At 35.0% G+C, this 23,266-nt stretch overlaps 1 protein-coding gene across 6 annotated transcripts in view; it reads right to left on the bottom strand.

Annotated features, from left to right (window-relative positions):
• Positions 1-23,266, bottom strand: part of mef2ab (myocyte enhancer factor 2ab) — a 30,397-nt gene that overhangs the window by 4,733 nt on the left and 2,398 nt on the right. For 3 of the 6 annotated variants that reach the window (XM_016284906.1, XM_016284910.1, XM_016284911.1), the window contains exons 1-5: positions 15,618-15,822; positions 10,997-11,200; positions 5,847-5,981; positions 2,276-2,453; positions 669-728 (exon numbers count right to left, since the gene is read on the bottom strand). In XM_016284906.1, the coding sequence (XP_016140392.1) occupies positions 669-728; positions 2,276-2,453; positions 5,847-5,981; positions 10,997-11,200; positions 15,618-15,671 (631 nt within the window). In that variant the 5' untranslated portion in view covers positions 15,672-15,822. The other 3 variants (XM_016284907.1, XM_016284908.1, XM_016284909.1) reach the window with 3 other exon arrangements.

The raw sequence follows: 23,266 nt of genomic DNA, 5'->3' as shown, positions 1-23,266 counted from the left end.
GAGGAGGATCAGTAAGTAGATATATATATATATATATATATATATATATATATATATATATATATATATATAATTTCTGACTTTAAACCATTTTAAATGCCTTCTAAACATTTTTTTCCCCCTTCTTTCAACTGAGAAACATAAATAATTTTCTATAGTAAATGACAGCATAGAGCTTCACTAGTTTTTAACCTGGAGCATTTCATTAACAGACAAATCAGGAATGCAGAAAGGACTAGTGGTGGATAAGGAGATCAGTTTGTCATGCATGAGGTCATGACCTCGCATCCTGACCACACCAATCAACATCAGTGATTAACACACAGAGACGTACTGTATAAACACACATACAGGATCTGCCACATTCTCAGCTACTTTCATTTATATGCTACATATACAAGTGCAGTACAGTATAGTGACAACTTGATGGCTTCATGTCCATAATACAGTAAATTACAGTAAATTATATACACATCCAGCCCTTTAAAAACATTCACCTGATTTGTGAATGGTTTGTAATCTTATCTCTCATGTAAGTAGAATTGCACAGCGTGCATGGAAGTAAATCACGTTTAATGTGTGTTCTTTAAATAGACTGGCACCTTAGTGGAACTTCATCATTACATTCGGACACATTGTAAAAGTTAACCAAAAAAGGAAGTACCTACCCACATGACTGGAGTGCACACCATTTGGAAGAGTGACGTCTGAAGAACCTGGCATGCCATCTGAACATATGAAAATTAATCAAACAAACAAGACCAAGATATGACTGTTTAAAGTGATAGTTCACCCAGAAATGAAAATTTGTTTATCATTTACTCACCCTCAAATTGTTCCTAACCTGTATGAATTTCTTTTATCTGTTGGACACAAAAGAAGATATTTTGAAGAAGGTTGGTAACCAAGTAACTGATGGTAGCCATTTAATTACATAGTATGGCTACCATAGTCAATGGCTACCAAACATTTTTCAAAATATCTTCTTTTGTGTCCAACAGCTGAAAGAAATTCATACAGGTTTGGAATAACTGGAGTTATGACTGAACCAAAGCAATGGCAATACCATAATATTTTGATATTTACCATGAAAATAAATGATTAGCATACCAACCACTGTATTTACATGGAATTCCAAGCTACCTCAAAGGAATTACTATTGTACACCAAGGCTGCACGATTAATTGAATGCGATTGTCATGCGCATTTTAGTAAAGCCAGTTCTGTAATCAGCAGTAAATCATCATCAAGCACTTTCAGATGGAGCAGCATTTACTACACAGAGCCGTAGTTCACTGACAAGTTACGCAAAAAAATTGCAGACGATATTATTGCGCGATTATGAAATCGTTCGCGATAATGACAGCTGTTTGCATAGCTTCTCAGTGAACTGCTCAAAACTCGCGTTTGAATCATCAGTGGCAAACCCTTTAAATATAAAAAACTAATGCAGACAAAGCAGATATCTTCCTCTTTTGGGAAGGCCAAACAAAGTAGTTTCGCTTTCACAACGAAACACGACTTCACGACATGGCGGCAACAACAATACTACAGCGAGAATAAAAGTTACGCCTTCTTTCTTTGCGTGAACATTTGGGCGGCGTTATGCAAATCTTCCCACATCGTGATGTAGACGTGGGGGCGTGTTTGAACGAGGCATTTTAGGTAGGCGTGGTTGACTTAACTTTTATAAAGAATATCTCTTTGGATTTGAGACTTTAGTCTTTGCAACTTTACAGATCTTCTTTATGCACCAAGAGCTTGTAACACTCCAAAGAGAAAGGAAAAATTGAAATCGCATCATATCACCCCTTTAAATCTTCTGTTCATCCAGCTACTGCTATAGGCATTTCCTGGGTTTCTTCCAGGGTTGCCAGGTTTTCACAACAAAACTTTTTGCTACTCAAAACCCAATTGCTACTCAAAACTAGCCCAATTGCATTTCGAGGGGGGCTCCCCGTTAAAATTCGCACTCCAGGGGCCGCGGGAAAACTGCAGGCTTGACAACACTGGTTTCTTCTGCGAGGTTTCTTGGATTTTCAGCGCGAGAGCGTCCCCTGGCCTTTGGATGGAGATTTACTGCTGATCACAGAACCGTGCTTCACTGAGAGATACGCATGACAATCGCAGCTTCTGTCTAATCACGATTGCGATTCCATTTCGATTTATCTTGCAGCCCTACACCACAGCATTATCATGTATCATGTGCAGGAAACCGCATCATGATGGTATTGCATTCAAAAACATATGGTAATGATGCACAGTAGATACTGACCCATGACAGCAGTGCTGTTGTTGCTCTGGAGGGAGTTGGAGGACAGAGACAGTATGTTAGCCCCGCTGAGGGACACTGGGGTGTCCAGAGAGCTGTCTGTACTGTAGGACAGGGTGGTGGGGTTTGTGACGGTCAAAGTCAACGGTATCGAGTAGCTCTGCTGACCCAAAGCAGCCGGCTGATAGAGACAGAGAAGATGATGTGAGAGAGATGTCAAGGGATAAGTTAGATTAAACAGGAGTGGTTGCCTGTGCAAATGCTAGAGTTCTGGGTGGTTGTAAGGATGTTGCTAAGCAGTTGCTATGGTGTTTTGGCCGCTTATCAGGGTGTTTGTTTTGTTTTGTTTTGTTTATTTATTTATATAGCACAGTTTAATGCAACACCAGGTTGCCCAAAGTGCTTCACAATATCACAATAAAATTACATAACAACAAGCATAGTCTCAAATAATAACACAAATCACATAACAACATGGATACAATTTAAAATAACTAAACCTGCATCACAACAACTCCTCATTGGTCTTTAAAATATGTGCTTTCAACACAGCTTTGAAAACCGGTAGTGAGTTAACGGATCTAATACGATGAGGGGGAGGTCATTCCACAGTTTTGGACCAGCTCGCGAAAAGGCTCTATCTCCCCTGTGTTTGTATTTTGTCCTAGTTACACAAAGGAGGTGTTGGTTTTCAGACCTCAGAGATCTCGTAGGGATATAAACTGATATCATACTTGACAAATACCCAGGGGCTAAATTGTGAAGGGCCATAAAAACAAAAATAAGAATCCTATAAATTATTTTAAGCCGTACCGGCAGCCAATTTAGTGACGCAAGTAATGGAGTGACGGAGTCGTGTTTTTCTGCAGACTTAATCATTCTCGCTGCTGCGTTCTGGATTCTCTGTAGGCGCCCCAGTGCACCACAATCAACTCCAAAATAAAGGGAGTTACAGTAGTCCATTCGAGTGAAAACGAGAGCCGTAACAGCTTTCTCCAAATCAGTGGTAGATAAAAACGGTTTCGTCTTCGCTAATAGACATAAATGAAAAAAACAAGATCTCACCACTGTGTTTATTTGCCTGTTCATCTTTAGTTCACTATCCAAAACGAAGCCCAAGTCTTTCACATGGGTTTTCATAAAGCCAGCCAGGTGCGTTGAATTTAAACACTGAGTCACTTCTTGATTCTTAGGGCCAAAAACAATAACCTCAGTTTTATTTTCACTAAGCAACAAAAAATTAGCAACCATCCAGGCCTTTACCTCCTGTAAACAAGCTACTAACAAGGTTTGACTCTCTCACGGGTAGATAAATCTGCGTATCATCTGCATAGCAGTGAAATTATACTTTGTGTTTTCGAAATATAGCCCCCAAAGGTAGCATATAGAGGGAAAACAGCAACGGCGCCAAGATTGACCCCTGTGGAATTCCCCAAGGAAGATGTAATCTTGAAGAATTACAGTTCCCAACTCTCACTGAAAAAGACCTATCCGTAAGATAAGATTCAAACCATTTCAGCACATTGCCTTTTAGGTCGCCCCAATGTTCAAGGCGCTCAATTAAAATCCTATGGTCTACCATATCGAATGCCGCACTAAGATCAAGCAGAATTAAAATAACACTTTCGCCATTGTCTGTGGATAGATAGATGTCATTTAGCACTTTAACCAACACTGTCTCAGTACTATGACCAGACTTAAAACCGGAGTGAAAAGGCTCACATATTGCATTTAAGGTAGTATACGATTGTAGTTGTTTAAAGACCAGTTTCTCTAATATCTTGGCAAGGAAAGGTAGGTTTGAAATTGGTCTATAATTATTTGTGTCTTCCACTGCCAGATTGGGCCTTTTTAAAAGTGGGAGAACTGTAGCATGCTTAAAACCAGCTGGACAGATGCCCTGACTGAGACAGTTGTTAATTAAATTCAGCACAGTAGTCCCAACACTCTCAAAAACCTGTTTGAAAAGGCAGGGAGACATAACATCGTCTTTTGATGAAGAAGATTTAAGATGCTTCACAGTGTCCACCAAAACTGGAAACATAATAGGGTGAAATTCTGTCCATTCTGTGCAGCAGGCAGAAGCCAGGTCAATAGACGGATCTACTAGTGGTTTCAATATCTTAGAATGTAAATCAACAATTTTCCTATTAAAAAAATTAAGAAACTCTTCACAGGATCAGGATACCTAGTTTGTACAGGATTTATGGCTGAATTTAAAATCTTGAATACAATTTTAGAATTATTTGCATTTTGCGATATCACATCGGAGTAATATTTGTGTTTAGCACATCTAGCAGCCTTCTGAAAAGTCAATAGAGATTCTCTAAAAATCTCATAGTGAACCTGCAGTTTGTGTTTTTTCCATCTCCTCTCGGCTTGACAAGCCTTTTGTCTAAGTGTCCGTGTAGAATCATTTACCTATGGCTGATATTTGCCTTTACGTTTTTTAACTTTAAGAGGAGCAACACTATCCAAGATTTCAGCACAAACAACATTACAGTGATTAACCTGTTCATCAACACTTAAATTCTTCAGAGACTCTTCAAATAAGAGTAGTTTCACAGTGATTTCTATATAATGAGGCAAACTCTCCACTAGTCAAGGAATTAATTTTTCTGGACCATATTTTTTCTGGTTACAAGCATTGTGGACTTCTCCTCAAAGCAGACATTAAAAAACACTGGCTTATGGTCAGAAAACACCACCTCATCAATCACAACATTCTGAATGTGCAAGTTGAAAGATCAAACCAAATCTAGTGTGTGTCCCAAATTATGAGTTGATCCTTTGACCCATTGTGTCAAATCAAAAGAGTTAATCACATTTAACAGTTCTCTGGACATCACATCCTGCCCACAACACAAGTGTATATTAAAATCGCCTTGTTGCCATGTACTGTAGTTGCTATGGTGTTTTGGCTGCTTATTAGGGTGTTGCTTTGTACTGTAGTTGCTAAGGTGTTTTGGTTGATATTTAGAGTGTTGCAATGCGGTTGCTAGGGCGTTCGGGGTGGTTGTAAGTATGTTGCTAAGCAGTTGCTATGGTGTTTTGGCTGCTTATTAGGGTGTTGCTATGTACTGTTGTTGCTAAGGTGTTTTGGCTGATTTCTAGGGTGTTGCTATGGAGTTGCTAGGGTGTTCTGGGTGGTTGTAAGTATGTTGCTAAGCAGTTGCTAAGGTATTTTGGCTTCTTTTTATGGTATTGCTATGTAGTTGCTAAGGTGTTTTGGCTGCTTTCTAGAGTGTTGCTATGTTGTTGTTAGGGTGCTCTGGGTGATTGTAAGGGTGCTGCTTTTTAGACTGTTGCTTTGTGGTTGTAAAGATGTTGCTAAGCAGTTGCTAAGATGCTTTGGCTGCTTTTTAGAGTGTTGCTACCTACTGTATGTGGGTGCTAGAGTGTTTGTAAGGGTGTTGCTATGTAGTTTTTCAGGTGGTGTGGTGAGCATATGAAGAGTAGAGAGAGAGAGAGAGAGAGAGAGAGAGAGAGAAAATCTTTTTACTATCCTAAACTTTTGAACAGTAGTGTAGTGTAACAGGGATGCCAAGATGAAAACGCATCACATTTTGCTCACAATTTTGTGATTTCTCATCATGTTGTCAAACTCTTCATTAATCTTCTGATATTTCTCCTCCGTGTGTGGCGTGAGGACATATGAAGCTTCTGGATCTGGGCTGTCACAAGCTCTTTGTTCCTTCTTGTTCAGCACCTATAGGGAGCAGCAAAGAAGAACAGTATGATGGCATAAAACTCTAACATTCACTATAATTTTCAATGTCTATATGCAAAAATTTACAAATATAAGGCTAGTCTGCTAGCAATACACAAATGTAGATTATTCTTCTTTGAAAATACATTTTACTATAGCAATAATCTGAATGAGTGCAGTGCACACATTATATTGGAATAGCATCAAATGAGAACAATACATAAGAGATTAATTATAAACCAAATACAAAATATAGTATTCAGCTACATTGCACACTACCTTCTATTTTTTTAAACAGCAAGTAAAAAAGTAGCCATTATTATGTTTCTAATAGTAGAGTCTTATATTGTTGTCACGTTACCTCATCTTGCATGTATAATAAATTTTTTGGATTGCCATCCACTTTTGATCTCTTATACATCACACTGGAAATGGAAAGTCAAGTTGAGTACATTGCAATATGGGATGCAGTATTGCATTAATTTGACCCAGTTATATACTGCTCCTCAGGCGTCTGTAATGCTGTAACTCTGTGCTTTAATGTTATAACTGGGCCTTAAATTACACCTATGACTCAGATAGAGGTTGAAGAGTTCAGCTAGGAGGTTCTGACTCTCTGGAAAACAAATCTAGGCACTAATAATATGGAAATCAAAACCAGATTGTGATATGCAGTGAAGATTTGACTAATGTGACAGGATCTGCCCCACTCAAATTATCATCATTGGCTCCAGGACGTCCAGGTTGAAGAAGTTAATGCATTTTATGACCAATTTCCTAGTCATTCAGTAATCAATGCGAAATTGTCCGCTATGGTCGATCTCCAATAAAACACAAAAATTACACAATATTCATTTAGAAATCTCAACTAATTATTTTCAGAAATTGTAGAGGAGACGCCGCATACTGTACGAGAAGCATGAGGCTAAAGCAAAATTCTCCATTTAATCTCATTCCAATCTGTCTTGATCCTCTGCAGTGAATGGGTGCCGTCAGAATGAGAGTTCAAACATCTGATAAAAACATCACAATAATTCACCAGTAATCCACACCACTCCAGTCCATCAGTTAATGTCTTGTGAAGTGAAAAGCTCCATGTTTGTATTAAAGAAATCCATCATTAAGGGATTTCAAACCATTTCAAATCACTGTTCCTGTTTGGCTGTTTCTGGCCAAAACACCACAATCCATAATAACGCTTCCTCCAGTGACAAAATCCATCTGTGTTCTTTCACATCACAGGACACTCTGTTGTTCAAAACCGACATTTTTGTTTCAAACTGTTTTGGACTGTTTTCACTTGTAACTTAATCTGTGCATATTTCTCTCCTGATTCAGATGAGATTACTTTTTCACTGGAGAAAGCAATATTATGGATTATGGACTCGTATTTTTGCCGGAAGCACTGGTTTAATGCTAAAGACGTCTTAACGGTGGATTTGTTTCTTACAAACATGCATCTTTTCACTTCACAAGATGTTAATTGATGGACTGGAGTCTTGTGAATTACTTGTGGATTACTGTGCTGTTTTTATCAGCTGTTTGGACTCTCATTCTGACGGCACCCATTCACTGCAGAGCATCCATTGGTGAGCAAGTGATGTAATGCTAAATTTCTCCAAATCTGTTTTGATGAAGAAACAAACTCATCTATATCTTGGAAGGCCTGAGGGTGAGTACTTTTTAATCAAACTGTCATTTTTAGATAAACTTTTCCTATAACACTGAAGTACAATTAATTGTAACTTAGAGGCAGGTTTATTACTTTTCTACCTCTTCAGATGACCCTCCTTAACAATCTTTAAAATAATTCCTATTTGGATATATATTATAAGTGATTATCAAATTAAAGTAGCAAATAGGCTCAAAGTTCCTATAGGCTATATGGCATGCTAGTATACTGTAAAACACAACCTCAGTAGTAAGTGTGTATGCTAATGTGAGACCAGCACACATAACTTTGATTCAGAAATGCATTTCTGGTGCACATACGTGATTTGTGATTCATGGAGGCTAATGAGAGCAGCGCTCGCCAAGAGTTCCACGTCCTTGACTGATAGTATCTCAGGTTTCCTCAGAATGAATGTTGGATAAGACTGGATCCTTATTTTTAGCTACAACCAATTAGCACCACTCACAGAAAACCGGTTCACATGACTTTAGCACCAGCATTTAGCTACAGATAGCTAGATGTTGAACACGCGTTCACTATTTACTTTAAACCTGGCATCTCTACAGAAACTTACATCACAGGAATAAATTACATTTTAAAATATATTCAAATAGAAAACTATGGAAGCCCGTTTCTGCCAAGAAATTTGTAAAAAAAAAAAAAAAAAAAAAAGTTGCGACTTTTTAGCTCACAATTCTGACTTTTTTCTTGCAATTCCGAGTTTACATTTCGCAATTCTGACTTTTTTCCTAAGAATTCTAAGTTTACATTTGACAATTCTGACTCTTTTGTTCACAGAATTCTGAGTTTACATCTCGTAATTCTGTTTTTTATTTTTTGCTTCCGCCATGGAATAAAAAATAATAAAAGGTAATTGCAACCTTTTACAAACCAATTCTGACTTTCTGACTCTTGGAATTGTGTTTATATTTCACAGTTCAGACTTTTTTTCTCAGAATTGAAAAAAGTCAGAATTGTGAGATTAAAAAAAAATTACCTTTTAAATTTTGTTTTATCCTGTGGCAGAAACAGGCTTCCATAGAAAACAATTATTTTAATATTACTGCACAATATGGCTGTTTTACTGTATTTTTGTATTTATTTTTGTATTATTGTATTTATAAATGAAGCCTTTGTGAGCATAAGAAACTCACACATCCTTCAAAAACATAAAAAAATCATAATCTAAACTTCTGACAGGTGGTGTATGAGTCGCTTTGGATGAAAGCGTCAATGAATAAATGTAAACACACATGACAATTGCTTATATAACAAGGTAAAGCACAGGATAACCTTGGCTAGCATCACATGTTAATTGTAAATAGAGCAAATGCATGTGAAAATGAAGATGTAATTTGAGCACATGCCTCACTGAAGACCGTGATCTATAATTAGCCTGCATGCTTGAAATGCGGCCCAACTGTTTGCTAACTGCAGTGGTGGACAGTAACGGAGTAGCTTTACTTCGTTACTGTACTTAAGTACATTTTTCAAGTATCTGTACTTTACTGGAGTAGTTTTATTTTGAGTAACTTTTACTTTTACTTCACTACATTCCAAAGCATAAGATCGTACTTTTTACTTCACTACATTTCATAAAACATATCGTTACTTCTTATAATATATCACGTGCTCCGACACGCAGAAGCGGTGTGTCTGATTCATGAACGAACTGATTCTTTTCAATTAATCTTTTAAATCGGTACGCAAATTGCACCAAGCGATTCATTCACGAATTAGAATGATCTGATTGCAGCTGTTCTCTAGTCGACAACTCACTGATTCAAATGAACCGTTTAGTGCGAGTCTCCAGTGAACTGAATTCACAAGAAGGAACCAGGAGATCTTGTGTCTGATGCTGTTAAAAGTAAGTTACTAATGTCGAATTTTAGGATTAATTATTGTAACTGAAAATCATATTTAGGTCAAAGCTGTCAGTTGTCTGTGAACTAAATCTGCTGTAAAGGGTGATCTATTTAAGCCCACTGAAATGCTTGAATGCAGACACATTAACATCAGTGTCTCTATGTTTTAGGTATAAAAAAAAAATTAAACATTAAAATAACACAGATTAAATAAAATAACTCATGCATGTTCATATTCCCCGCTGCTGTAACGTTAGCAGTTTTATTAAAATGCTACGCATTTAGCCCTATGTAACATCTGTTTTTATATTGTTTATCAACAGTATACATTTTTATATTGTTTGGATTAACTAGCAGAGTAGACAGATATGAATGTTTATTCATAACCATACAGAAAATAAGTAAATATTGTTAGCTGATGCTAAATGTCTAGCTAACGAGCTTTTTTATTTATTATTATTTTTTTTTAATAAAGTCCAAATATTTTTATTCAACCACCTAGATAGATTACATCTGAGGGAAAAAGAAAGGATGTGATGTTCAGAACATGGCAACTACAGTAAATATCAAAGTGGGAAGTGGCCAGGGGTGTTTTTACACCACAGACAAGGTTTGAGAAGAAAAAAATAATTATGAAAATATAATCATATTTTCCTTAAAATGTTCTTCCTAACTTCAGGCCTTATTCTCAGGTCATATATAACTGTGATGTTCTGCAAAACAAGCTTTAAAACACTGGTGAAAATCAGATGGTCAAATCTGTTTTCTCTCAGGTACATCGCAGTGTAAGCTTCATACTAGTGAACATTACTACATCACTCTCGTCAATGTAGTCCATATCAACAACAAAAATATATCTTGACTCCATATAGTGGTTGTTTTGGGAATATCCCAGGTATTTTGAGCAGTAGGATTATAAAAAATATGTGCTAATATAAAATTGAATTAAGTAGCCTATATAAAATTGCAAAATAAATCTATCTATCAGTACTTTTTTACTCAAGTACATAAAAAAATCGAGTACTTTTGTACTTTCACTCGAGTAAAATTGAAAAAGGAGTACTTTTACTGGAGTAATACTTTATTATATGTATCTGTACTTTTACTCAAGTACTTGATTTGTGTACTTCGTCCACCACTGCCTAACTGTATTACAGAATCAGTAAATGCAGCCCGCATCTCCAGATGCTACTGCTACTACATGCATTAGTGTAATCTGTTAAAGGCCATTCTGTGAGATATTCAATCAGATATGGGTCATAAGATTCAGAATGAATCAAGATCACTACTGTGAAATGTCATAAGACATATCTGTGATCAGCAAAGCATTTTAAATATACGTGGAAGCACATTAAATAGGTTGCATGCAATCTTTAATATCAGTCAGTTTAATACTGGTAATTATTTTACAGCAAATAGTAACAGATTTTAATCTGCTTTTGAAATTCCCACGCTGCCTAAAATGTGTAGCCACTTACTTCTACAATATCCGAGTTGGTTCTGCTCTCGTGAGGTTCGTTGTATTCTGTGTACTTGAGCAAGACCTTGTCCATGTCTGTGCTGGCGTACTGGAAGAGCTTATTGGAGCGGTTAAAGATAATCAGGGCTATTTCACAGTCACACAGAACACTGAGCTCATACGCCTTCTTCATCAGACCAAACCTCCTCTTTGTGAACGTCACCTAGGAAAACGACAGGAGAAATATCAGAAAGGTGTATATGTTATCCTTATGGTCAAAGATATCAACAAAGGAGTTTAAGTAATATGATCAACATCTGTTCACTGTTGACTGATGTGGTTTTTGTTACAATTGGTTTTGCCCAAACCAAAAGATACGGCCAAACAAAAGCTAGATTGAAAAACTATAACTTATGGATGTAATAACAAATGTTGTCTATGTTTACTTATTATAAATGTTAATCTCTATATTATCCTTCAAAATGTTGGGGTCAGTAAGTTTTTTTGTCTTTCTTTTTTTTTTTTTTTTTAAAGAAATTAATAATGAATTAATTAATATTCTATAAAGACATATTAAATTGGTCAAAAAGTACCAGTAAAAGCATTTACTTTTTATTTCAAATAAATGCTGTTTTTATGAACTTCCTATTAAAGAATAAAGGAATACTGAAAAAAAACATATTACAGTTTCCACAGAAATATTAAGCATTCCAACTGCTTTCAACACTGATAATAATACGAAATGTTTCTTGAGCAGCATATTAGAATGATTTCTGAAGGATCATGTGACACTGAAGACTGGAGTAATGATGCGGAAAATTCAGCTTTACCATCACAGTAATAAATTACATTTTAAAATTTAATAAAATAGAAAAGAGTTATTTTAAATTGTAATAATACTTCATATTATTACTGTTTTTGCTGTATATTTGATCAGATAATACAACTTTGGTGAGCATAAGAGATTTCTTCAAAAAACATAAAAAATTCGTACCAACCCCAAACTTTTAAAGGGTAGTGTATAAACTTAAATACAACACTTTTAATACTATAACAAAAATGACTATGGTACTGTACTGTTTTTTGTTGAGTGTATGCTCATTACTAGTATCAGAAGAAGTAATTCTTCACGACTGTCTGATGAGACCCAGCTGTCAGGGTTGCCAGATCATCTCATGTTTCCTGCCAATTATCACCCTCCTAAGCTTGCTGCCACTTCACAACTGAGGGCCAAATTCTTACAGCAAACACTGAGAACAAACTCGTTCGATGTTAGTTGTCAATGTCACAGTGTAAAATCCCATTTGAAATGCTCAAACACAGCATTCCATTCAGTCTTATAGAGGCGGCTGAGGAATGATTAATGCTTTTGGATAATAAGAAAATAATGATTAACCATCAATAACCAAACTACAGTTAAGTAATTTACAATGTGGACCAAGAATACTCAGGGTCAGAAAGAATGAAAACAACAACATAATATAGTATTTACTATTCTATAGAATGGAAAGACAACAGTATCAAAACTACCATGGTTTTACCATGTTTTTAGGGCATGGTACCATAAGAAGACCATGATTCTTTTGGCAAACTGCAAAAAAAAAAAAAAAAAAACAGTGGTAGTACCAATGTTCATTGACGGTATCCTATGAAAATACCATGGTACTGAATTAATTTATTTTTTACATGGTGCACCATAGTACTTCCAAGAATACTGCGGTACAATCATGGTACATTTTTTAAATAAGTGAAGTATGACAATACCATGTTTTTCTTGATATGGTACTTTGGTAATAATGTTTTTTACACTTTGGAATACAAGATACATACCATACTACTGTACAGTACTCAGTACTTTATAATACAGGCATATATAAAATACCATGCAATTACCATCTGATGTATTATAGTGTGTACTATAGTGTACAATACCAATCAAAGTTTGGGTTTAGTAGGATTTTTGAAAGAAATTAATACTTTTAGACACATTAAATTGACAAAAGTGACATTTATAATGTTACAAATGATTTCTATTCGTAATAAATGCTGTTCTTTTGAACCTTCTATTTATTAAAGATTACAAAATCAGTTTCCACAAAAAATATTAAGCAACACAACTGTTTTCAACATTAATAATAATACATGTAAATGTATACTCAGTAAATTCAAATCAGCATATTAGAATGATTTCTGAAGGATCATGTGACAATGAAGACTGGAGGAATAATGCTGAAAATTCAGCTTTGCATCACAGGAATAAATTACATTTTAAAATATATTACAATAGAAAACCGTTATTTTAAACTGTAATGACATTTCACAGTATTACTGTTTTTACTGTATTTTTGATCAAATAAATGCAGCCTCGTAAACATAAGAGACTTATTTATTTATTTAGTCATTTAGCAGACGCTTTTATCCAAAGCGACTTACAAACGAGGACAATAAAAGCAGTCAAAACTAACAAAAGAGCAACAATATATAAGTGCAAATGACAAGTCTCGGTTAGCCTAACACATTACACGTAGCAAGGTGTGTGTATATATATATATATATATATATATATATATATACACACACACACATACATACACATATACATACATACATACACATACATACACAAGACTTCTTTCATAAACATTAAAAACTATGGTAACAGCTAATGGTTTTTTAATAATAATGTTAACAGGAAGTCATTGGGCTTCTTACATCATGCTATCACTTAAAATATATCAAGGCTTTCTATAAAATGGCTAATAGTCAATTATTGTATAGTGAATTGGTGGGTTTTTGTTAAATGTGAGCCAAAATCATCACAATTAAAAGAACCAAAGACTTAAACTACTTCAGTCTGTGTGCATTGAATTTATTTAATACACGAGTTTCACAATTTGAGTTGAATTACTGAAATAAATGAACTTTTCCACGACATTCTAATTTATTGAGATGCACCTGTATATAGTAAACTAACCACATACAGTACAGAGGAATTATTCATGTACACAGGAATCTACAGTATTTCTACATATGCATGTCACTGACTAAAAACCTTCAGTGTAAATCACTGAAAATCAAAAACACTGTGTGTACCAAAAATACTCGCCCGAACAAGAGCGCTCAGACTAGACAGGGTTTGTGGTGCGGGTTGATATTTTAAATTTAGATCCCAGTACAGACTGGGTAAATTCAGGCCTGTGCCTGTGGTTTTGCTGTGAGTGATGGCCGTCAGGGGCAGAGAGAGACACTGTGCAAGCCCTCAGTCTGACCGGTCTACTAATGAGAGATGTGGAGCCCTGAACTGCTCTAATTACTGCGACCACACCACAGGGACTGCAGCCCGCTGAGGAACCCAGACAAGAGCTCCTGTGTGCAGACGCATGGAGGAGGGTCAGCCCGGTCCCCCCACGACAGACATTCATTAAACACGCTTAAGAGACATGGGGCACTCCTGAGCGAACATTTGTAAATTTAAATCATTTGTAAACAACATTTGTTAACAGATATAAATCATGTATGCTAGGAATGAAGGTGTTGGATGTTCCCTCTGCTAAGAAAAAAGGCTCTAAACAGGTACAAGTCACCGTTTTCTGGCATAAAACTAATGGTGATGCAATTGGCTGTATCCAGTGATTACAGAGGCTGTTGATTATGGATTAGAATCGTAATGATTTTAATTATTCGGATCTTAACAATTCCATTTTTTTTAACTCTTTAAAGGAAGCACTACAAAACGAATTGCGGTTCAGTGAAGAAACGCTCCAATCTATTCATTGAATAAGTCACTGAATCACTTCAAACTTATAACTTGAATGTTTGTATCTGATTTGTAAGTCTTTTTGGCCAATTCCTTCAAAAAACGCAGTTCATAATGGTTTTCTGCTCGTGAATCGGATTGTAATGGTCATGCTTGTTTTAATTTGGTTATTAAAAAAACGTAACCAGCTCTGAGAACTAGTTTTTGATACCAAGATATCTAAAGAGCGGTGTTGCTGATGGCTGACTTGTGTGCAAAAATTCACCACAGTTTGCAAAGCATGATTTTTAAATGATTTTTTAAAGATAAAGAAATCACTCACCAAGGCTGCTTTATTTTGATCAAAAATGCAATAAAAACAGTAATATTGTTAAATATTATTACAATTTATAATAAATGTTTTATATTATAATATATTTTAAAATCGAATTTATGTGAAGGCAAAGCTGATTTTCGTCAGCCATTACTCCAGTCTTCAGTGTCACATGATACTTCAGAAATCAGTCAAGAAACATTTATTAATATCAATGTTGAAAACAGTTGTGCTGCTTAATATTTTTGTGGAAACGGTGATACATTTTAAAAAATAATTCCTTAATGAATAGGAAGTTTCATGTGTATTTATTTGAAAAAGAACTCTCTTGTAACATAATAAATGCTTTTACTTTATCATATTTGGTCAATTTTATACATTCCTGCTGAATAAGAGTTTTAATTTCTTTTAAAAAAAAAATAATAATAATAATTTTTTCACAAATTACTGAAATTTTATTTACATTTATCTTTAACATCTAATTGCAGACATGGAAAGCACCGATATATTTTTTTTTATTGCAGTTTTAGTTTTGATTCATGAAGCAGACATCTTCATTCTTCATCTCACCTGTCTGTTTCTCTCATCCATTATGCGGGTAATCTGGATCTTCTTTCGCCCCATTGTCACTTCACTTTGCTTCTCTTTGCTAATCAAATTCCTCTTTACTTTCCAGTGATTATGGTAGATTATTTTTTGGTTTTAATGCATCGTAAGAAAACACCTCCTCTCTGCATTCTTCACCACACCAGAACCTGCAAGAGATGCAAGGAGATGTTAGCCAAGAAGACAAACAAAGCTTTTATAGAAAATGTACAGAATTTACATTAATACCACAAACAGCAAAAAAAAATTTTTTTTAACTCTTTAAAGGAAGCACTACAAAACGAATTGCGGTTCAGTGAAGAAACGCTCCAATCTATTCATTGAATAAGTCACTGAATCACTTCAAACTTATAACTTGAATGTTTGTATCTGATTTGTAAGTCTTTTTGGCCAATTCCTTCAAAAAACGCAGTTCATAATGGTTTTCTGCTCGTGAATCGGATTGTAATGGTCATGCTTGTTTTAATTTGGTTATTAAAAAAACGTAACCAGCTCTGAGAACTAGTTTTTGATACCAAGATATCTAAAGAGCGGTGTTGCTGATGGCTGACTTGTGTGCAAAAATTCACCACAGTTTGCAAAGCATGATTTTTAAATGATTTTTTAAAGATAAAGAAATCACTCACCAAGGCTGCTTTATTTTGATCAAAAATGCAATAAAAACAGTAATATTGTTAAATATTATTACAATTTATAATAAATGTTTTATATTATAATATATTTTAAAATCGAATTTATGTGAAGGCAAAGCTGATTTTCGTCAGCCATTACTCCAGTCTTCAGTGTCACATGATACTTCAGAAATCAGTCAAGAAACATTTATTAATATCAATGTTGAAAACAGTTGTGCTGCTTAATATTTTTGTGGAAACGGTGATACATTTTAAAAAATAATTCCTTAATGAATAGGAAGTTTCATGTGTATTTATTTGAAAAAGAACTCTCTTGTAACATAATAAATGCTTTTACTTTATCATATTTGGTCAATTTTATACATTCCTGCTGAATAAGAGTTTTAATTTCTTTAAAAAAAAAAATAATAATAATAATTTTTTCACAAATTACTGAAATTTTATTTACATTTATCTTTAACATCTAATTGCAGACATGGAAAGCACCGATATATTTTTTTTTATTGCAGTTTTAGTTTTGATTCATGAAGCAGACATCTTCATTCTTCATCTCACCTGTCTGTTTCTCTCATCCATTATGCGGGTAATCTGGATCTTCTTTCGCCCCATTGTCACTTCACTTTGCTTCTCTTTGCTAATCAAATTCCTCTTTACTTTCCAGTGATTATGGTAGATTATTTTTTGGTTTTAATGCATCGTAAGAAAACACCTCCTCTCTGCATTCTTCACCACACCAGAACCTGCAAGAGATGCAAGGAGATGTTAGCCAAGAAGACAAACAAAGCTTTTATAGAAAATGTACAGAATTTACATTAATACCACAAACAGCAAAATTTTTTTAAAAAAATTAAAAAAAATTCACAAGCAACATTTCAGTGTCACCTGCAGCATAATCAAACACACATTTCTGAACTCATCCATTTTCAAGATTTCTCATGTAATCTGATTTTCTGGCTGGTGTAAACAGCATCAGTATTATGATAAACCCACTGGATTATGGGGGCAGGAAAAGTCACTGCACAAGTACTATAACAGCATTTCTCATTAACATGGATTCAAGCCATCTTATTTCCCATTAAAACCAAATCATACAGCTTCTAGTGCGCATAATCTACCACAATCCCACACAAATCTGAAATTACAACCAGAAAACCATCCATCATCACATCATAGGCTGTCATTTCCTTCCAGAGCAGTACGATATACATCCAAGAGAGAAATAAAATAATTCCATGAAGGTCTTACTTTTGCTTGCATTTCCTCCTCACGCAGTAAGCCTCCCAAGAAATATAAGAAAAGATCAAAAATGTGTCACTCCAACTATTTCTGTAGCTCATAAGACCTAAAAAGTGGCTACAAGGGCCTTTTTTTAAAGCAGATCCTCACAAACCTGTTTTTAGAGAATTCCTGCCTGATGTTCCCAGTGAAGGAGCAGATCTTGAGATCTGATGGAAGACAAAGGAACAACACCCGTATTCCTGCACTTTCACACCTTCCCGCTCATCTTCACAGTTACCAGGGCAACCAACGAGATGCCTTACATATGATCTATCAACTCTGTCTAAGTGAAAAAGTGAAAAAAGAAGAAGGAGCTGATGTGATAAAATAACACTGTATATTTTAGCAATCATTTTACATTGTGTATCTTGCATGATTAGGACTGTGCATTCAAATTTACATTTCGTCTCTCACTTACACTTATGCTATTTTTTTTTATCAAAAGCAACATGCAATCTGCAATCAAGGTATACAATTATTTTAAATAAATGTATTCGTTCCCTGGAAATCAAACCTATATAACCTTGTCGTTGCTTGAAAAAAAATAAAAATTTAAAAAATACATTGTGTTTGTACAAATTATCTTTTATTTCACAAAATGATACTTATAACGTTTTATTGTTAATAATTTACCTAGTGTGAGAGAGAATGCATGTAGGAAATATGCTATTCAAATGAAAAGAGATTTATCATGCAAATTTGCGAGTGAATGTCACAGCAGCAGTGAAACACACACTGTAACTCTTCTGCCGTCCAGGATTTGCATTAATGTACTTTGCATAGTTATACTTTCTTGTTAAAGAGGGTTTGCATCATTGGTTAATCAAACGTCACTTTTCCTAAAATGCAAACAACTGCATGTTCAGTTCATTCAGTGCATACCGTTTCTATATCCATCTGAAAAAAACAAAAAACACATTAACAGATAATGAATATGAGTCATCACTCACTAAACATATACTTAATAAACTAAAGCAATAAGCCCCAAGAAGCCGTGGTTTACAGTGAATTTATAACCGCTAAGAGTGCCTAAAACCCCCTTAGCTGTTATAAATTCGCTGTAAACCACGGCTTCACGGGTTTATTGCTTTTATAAAACGGTTATTCCATATATGTAGTACAGTTTCACAAAATAAAACAGAGAAAATAAAGTGTAATGATATAAAAACCAAACAATGTAGTTCCTCGCCAAGCAGCACACAAACGTAAACAAAGGTGTGTGTTTGTAGAGTAATTTACAACAGCTTAGAACGTGGCTCAGCCAATCAGAATCAAGGACCGGAACTATCCGTTTTATAAATGCAATTTGCCAGGATAAGAAGATTTTTTTTAATCAAGTTATTAACTTAGATATCCCCAATACTTCACTTCGCCAATACTTCTAGGCTTTGTGAATTGATTTGACTGAATCACTAGAATGAACTGACTCACATGAGACAAATCATCATTAATTTGAGGTCCATTCTCACCGAGTCGGTTTAATTCATCTACATTCTCATAAAAGGACCTGAAAGATGCCCTGCTCCACAGATACAAATTTACAATGAGTTACTAAAAAAAACGGATGAATGTTTCCTGAAGACCAATGCGATTCCGTCAGAAACACAACTGGCATTGTCACACAGCACACAGACAGGACATAATCTTGCTTATAGCCGTGCTCTGGAGCTGAGTAAATGTCTGGCCTCCTTACATAAATCATTTTTACAATAGTTCACTACACAAAACATGGACACAGCATTAAACCCTGTGGTCTTATATGAGGACGACTGCATCCAACCTACTAGGCCTCGTCTAGTAATTAAGGGTTGCGTGATTGTTTCTATAATAAATGCAGGCTGACACAGCTACGTTCTGCAAAACATCTGGCTTCAGGGGCCTCCTGCGTCTTATTTCTTTGTTGTTGAACATTTTATTACACGGAACAAAACTATAAACGCAACACTTTTGTTTTTGCCCCCATTTTTCATGAGCTGAACTCAAAGATCTAAGACTTTTTCTATGTACACAAAAGGCCTATTTCTCTCAAATATTGTCCACAAATCTGTGTTAGTGAGCACTTCTCCTTTGCCGAGATAATCCATCCACCTCACAGGTGTGGCATATCAAGATGCTGGTTAGACAGCATGATTACTGCACAGGTGTGTGTGCGCTATGTTTTTGCTATTCAAAAAGATCTGCATAAGTAATTATTTCTATTATGATGTAAGTTTTATGTCATTACTGTCAGAAACATTCATTTTTGTAGATGTATTCAGACAGACTGATTTACAAAACACTGAGTTTCTTGAGTTTTTGGAAATGTAATCAGGGTTTAATTGTAGCCTACTCGTTCTAGACTGGTTTATTTATAACTCACAACTGCCTGATGAACTGCTGTAAATAGCCTGTAAATTTTGAGTCAAACGTTTATAAAAATTTAAAATAATTCAAAATGTTTGGTGTCGGTTTTTGTTATGCTCACCAAGGCTGCATTTATTTGCTCAAAATGCTGTACAGAATATAATACAATAATATTTAAAATATGTAAGATTTCTGATTTACACATTTTAAGTAATTTATTCCTGTGATGCAAAGCTGAATTTTCAGCATCATTACTCCAGTCTTTAGTGTCACATCCGAAATCATTCTTATATGCTGATTTTCTGCTCAAGAAACATTTCTTTTTATTATCAATATTGAAAAGAGTTGTGTCACTTAATATTTTTGTAGAAACTCTAATATATTGTTTTTCAAGATTCTTTGATGAAAGAAGTTCAAAAGAACAGCATTCATTTGAAACTGAATTTACTGTCATATTTGATCAATTTAACCTGTCCTTGCAGAATAAAAGCATTATTTTTCAATTTTTTGAAAGAAAAAAATCTGAAAGTGTAGTTTACTTAACTTCAAATTCGCAATCGTAAAATATTAATTCACATTGAGCGATATAAAGTCACAATAATGAGAAAAAAGATAAATATGTCAGTTAAGAGTCACAATATAGCCATAATTTGAGATATAAAGCTGCAACTGTGCAATATAAAATAAGAATCAGAAATGTACACTTAACATACAAATTTAAAGAGATCATCCTACAAACTTTCAGAAAAAAATCATGGCACAAGTCACTGATCAAATTAATGAATCTATAACAGTCTATAAATGAAGCCCAATCAACAGCGTCTTACATATAAAAGTCCAGTCACTGTATACACTGACTGATGTGGCTTAATACACTTTTAATAAGATCTGTCAAATATCCCCAGAAGCCTATTCCTTATAGGTTTCTAAAATCATTTTTGCAAGAATATTAGATTTGTTTTTGCTCTTTCGTTGATATTCTGCCTTTTCAGCAAATAGAACGCTTCCTATTTGTGTTAGGACTTAAGCACACACAACCAAAGAATCCCTGAGGAGTCCCAGACGTAAGAGCTACTGACAGACTCCATCCTGCTGTGCTTCTTCATGATATCACAAAGCTCACACTGAGAACTAATGTATGCTAATCTCATGTTGTCTCTGAATTAGTCTCGACCTGAAACCTTTTTTTTTTAATGCAGTACACTCTTAAAAATAAAGGTGCTACACGATGCCATAGAAGAACCATTTTTGGTTCCACAAAGAACTATTCAGTCAAAGGTTCTTTAAAGAACCTTTGACTGAATAGTTCTTTGTGGAACCAAAAATGGTTCTTCTATGGCATCGCTTGAAGAACCTTTTGAAGCGCCTTTTATTTTAAGAGTGTATGCACTCAAATTAAAAACAGCATATGCATGGATGCATACAATGTGAGCAGGGGCAAAATGATCAGTTTTCCATCCTCTCTTTCTACACTGAAAGCAACTCGGAGCTGTTCCAGAAGAAAGTCTTTAGTCATTGCAATAGCAACTGGAGTAGATATACCAAATATTGTCTACATTGTTTGAACAAACTGATAAGATTTCATACAGTCAGTCCTAAACACTAGATAAAAAAAAAACAAATCTGAAATACTAGCAGTGTGAACAAAGCTATAGATTATGGAAAATTCACCCTGGATGGAAAGAATTCCTAACAAACCTCTAAGGTTTTACAACAGCAAAAGACAACTAACCCTCAACTCTCTAAAGAAGCCACTTTTACAAGAACAGTTCCTTCATAAAATATAAAAACACTGGCATAAAATTCAGTTTATTTTACAGAGAAAACCTAATCTCTGTTTCCCTGCAGAAACCGACGTGTCGGGTCCGTAAAATAACAGAAATATGTGAACCGTTATGCAATATTGCTATTACATGGTCAAAGGTCACACATAAGATCCTTAACAGATCTAGAGATGATTGCTTTGAGGAATAGGATTAAAAAAGGACTAAGCCAACTCCAATTGGATCAGGAAACCTCATGTGATTCTCCATACTGACAAGGTCAAAAAAGCCAAAAGACACAACAATATGAGTGGAGTGAACGTATGAATGGAACTGCGCTTAAATGAATCCGATTCGAAACAAATGATAAATTCTCATTGGATTCTAAATCGCAGTTAGCTGGCCATTATCACAAAATAAACCCCTTTTATCACCTTAAAGACGGTTATTTTGTGATTATGATCAGCTGACTGTACATTATCATGATGGTCATTTACCAAATAGACATAAAATACTGTTTTGGATATAAATTATTTTATAACATGAGAAGACAGACACCACCAAAACTAAGAAATTGGTTGCCACGTACAAATTATCAATGGGCATTATGCAAAAATAATTGAACAGCAGAATGGCATGACTGACCAATCAAAATCAAGTAGGCTACTGCAAAAAGCCATGTAATAATAGAGAAAATTCGCTCTGCAAATTTTAGCAAGCAAATTTCAATAGAAATCTGTGCGATTCAGAGTTTCGCGTAAAGGGGAACGATTTCCCCAAACAGATTTTACTTATGTATTATACTTATATATATTTTATTAAAGTGACCAAACTTTAGCACTTTATACTTCAAAAATCCCCCAAAATATGTAATTCTCGCAAACTAATTTTACAGTCCCTAGTTTTATCCCTTAAAACTCAACTTTGATAATCAAAATGACAAATATAAACGTTTAATGAAAATTATTTCTTCATGCCTGGCTTGAATACAAATCTACACCCTTATGTAATTTAGTTTACACAGAAGCATGAATATGCAAATTGGTCCCCGCCTCCACTCAGTCAAAACCAGCTCTGAATACGGCTCCACTTTCACTTGCTTAACTGAAGTAAATGCTACACAGTGGCAATATTTTGATTTAATTCAGCCATCTGAACCAGAAACTGACTCCACAGAGGAAGAGTGAATTATACAGGGTCACCTACAAGTCCATGTATCAGAATGCTAATGCATTTTATGTATTGCTCTCTACAGCGCTGTAACACGTAACGGTTAAATTCTTGTGACATCACATTTCTGAGCATTTTTTTGGTACGCCGCAGTTTTAAAGGGGTCATATGATGTTGCTAAAAAAGAACATTATTTTGTGTATTTGGTGTAATGAAATATGTTTATGCAGTTTAAGGTAAAAAAAACACATTATTTTCCACATACTGTTTCTCCTCTATGCCCCGCCTTTCTGAAACGCATCGATTTTTACAAAGCTCATCGGTCTGAAAAGCGAGGTGTGCTGTGATTGGCCAGCTATCCAGTGCGTTGTGATTGGCCGAATACCTCAAGCGTGTGACGGAAATGTTACGCCCCTTACCATACTGT

This window comes from Sinocyclocheilus grahami, unplaced genomic scaffold, assembly GCF_001515645.1.
Source record: "Sinocyclocheilus grahami isolate Dianchi unplaced genomic scaffold, SAMN03320097.WGS_v1.1 scaffold190.1, whole genome shotgun sequence".
NCBI classification, from domain to species: Eukaryota; Metazoa; Chordata; class Actinopteri; order Cypriniformes; family Cyprinidae; genus Sinocyclocheilus; species Sinocyclocheilus grahami.
This window is presented reverse-complemented; position numbering and strand designations above follow the sequence as displayed.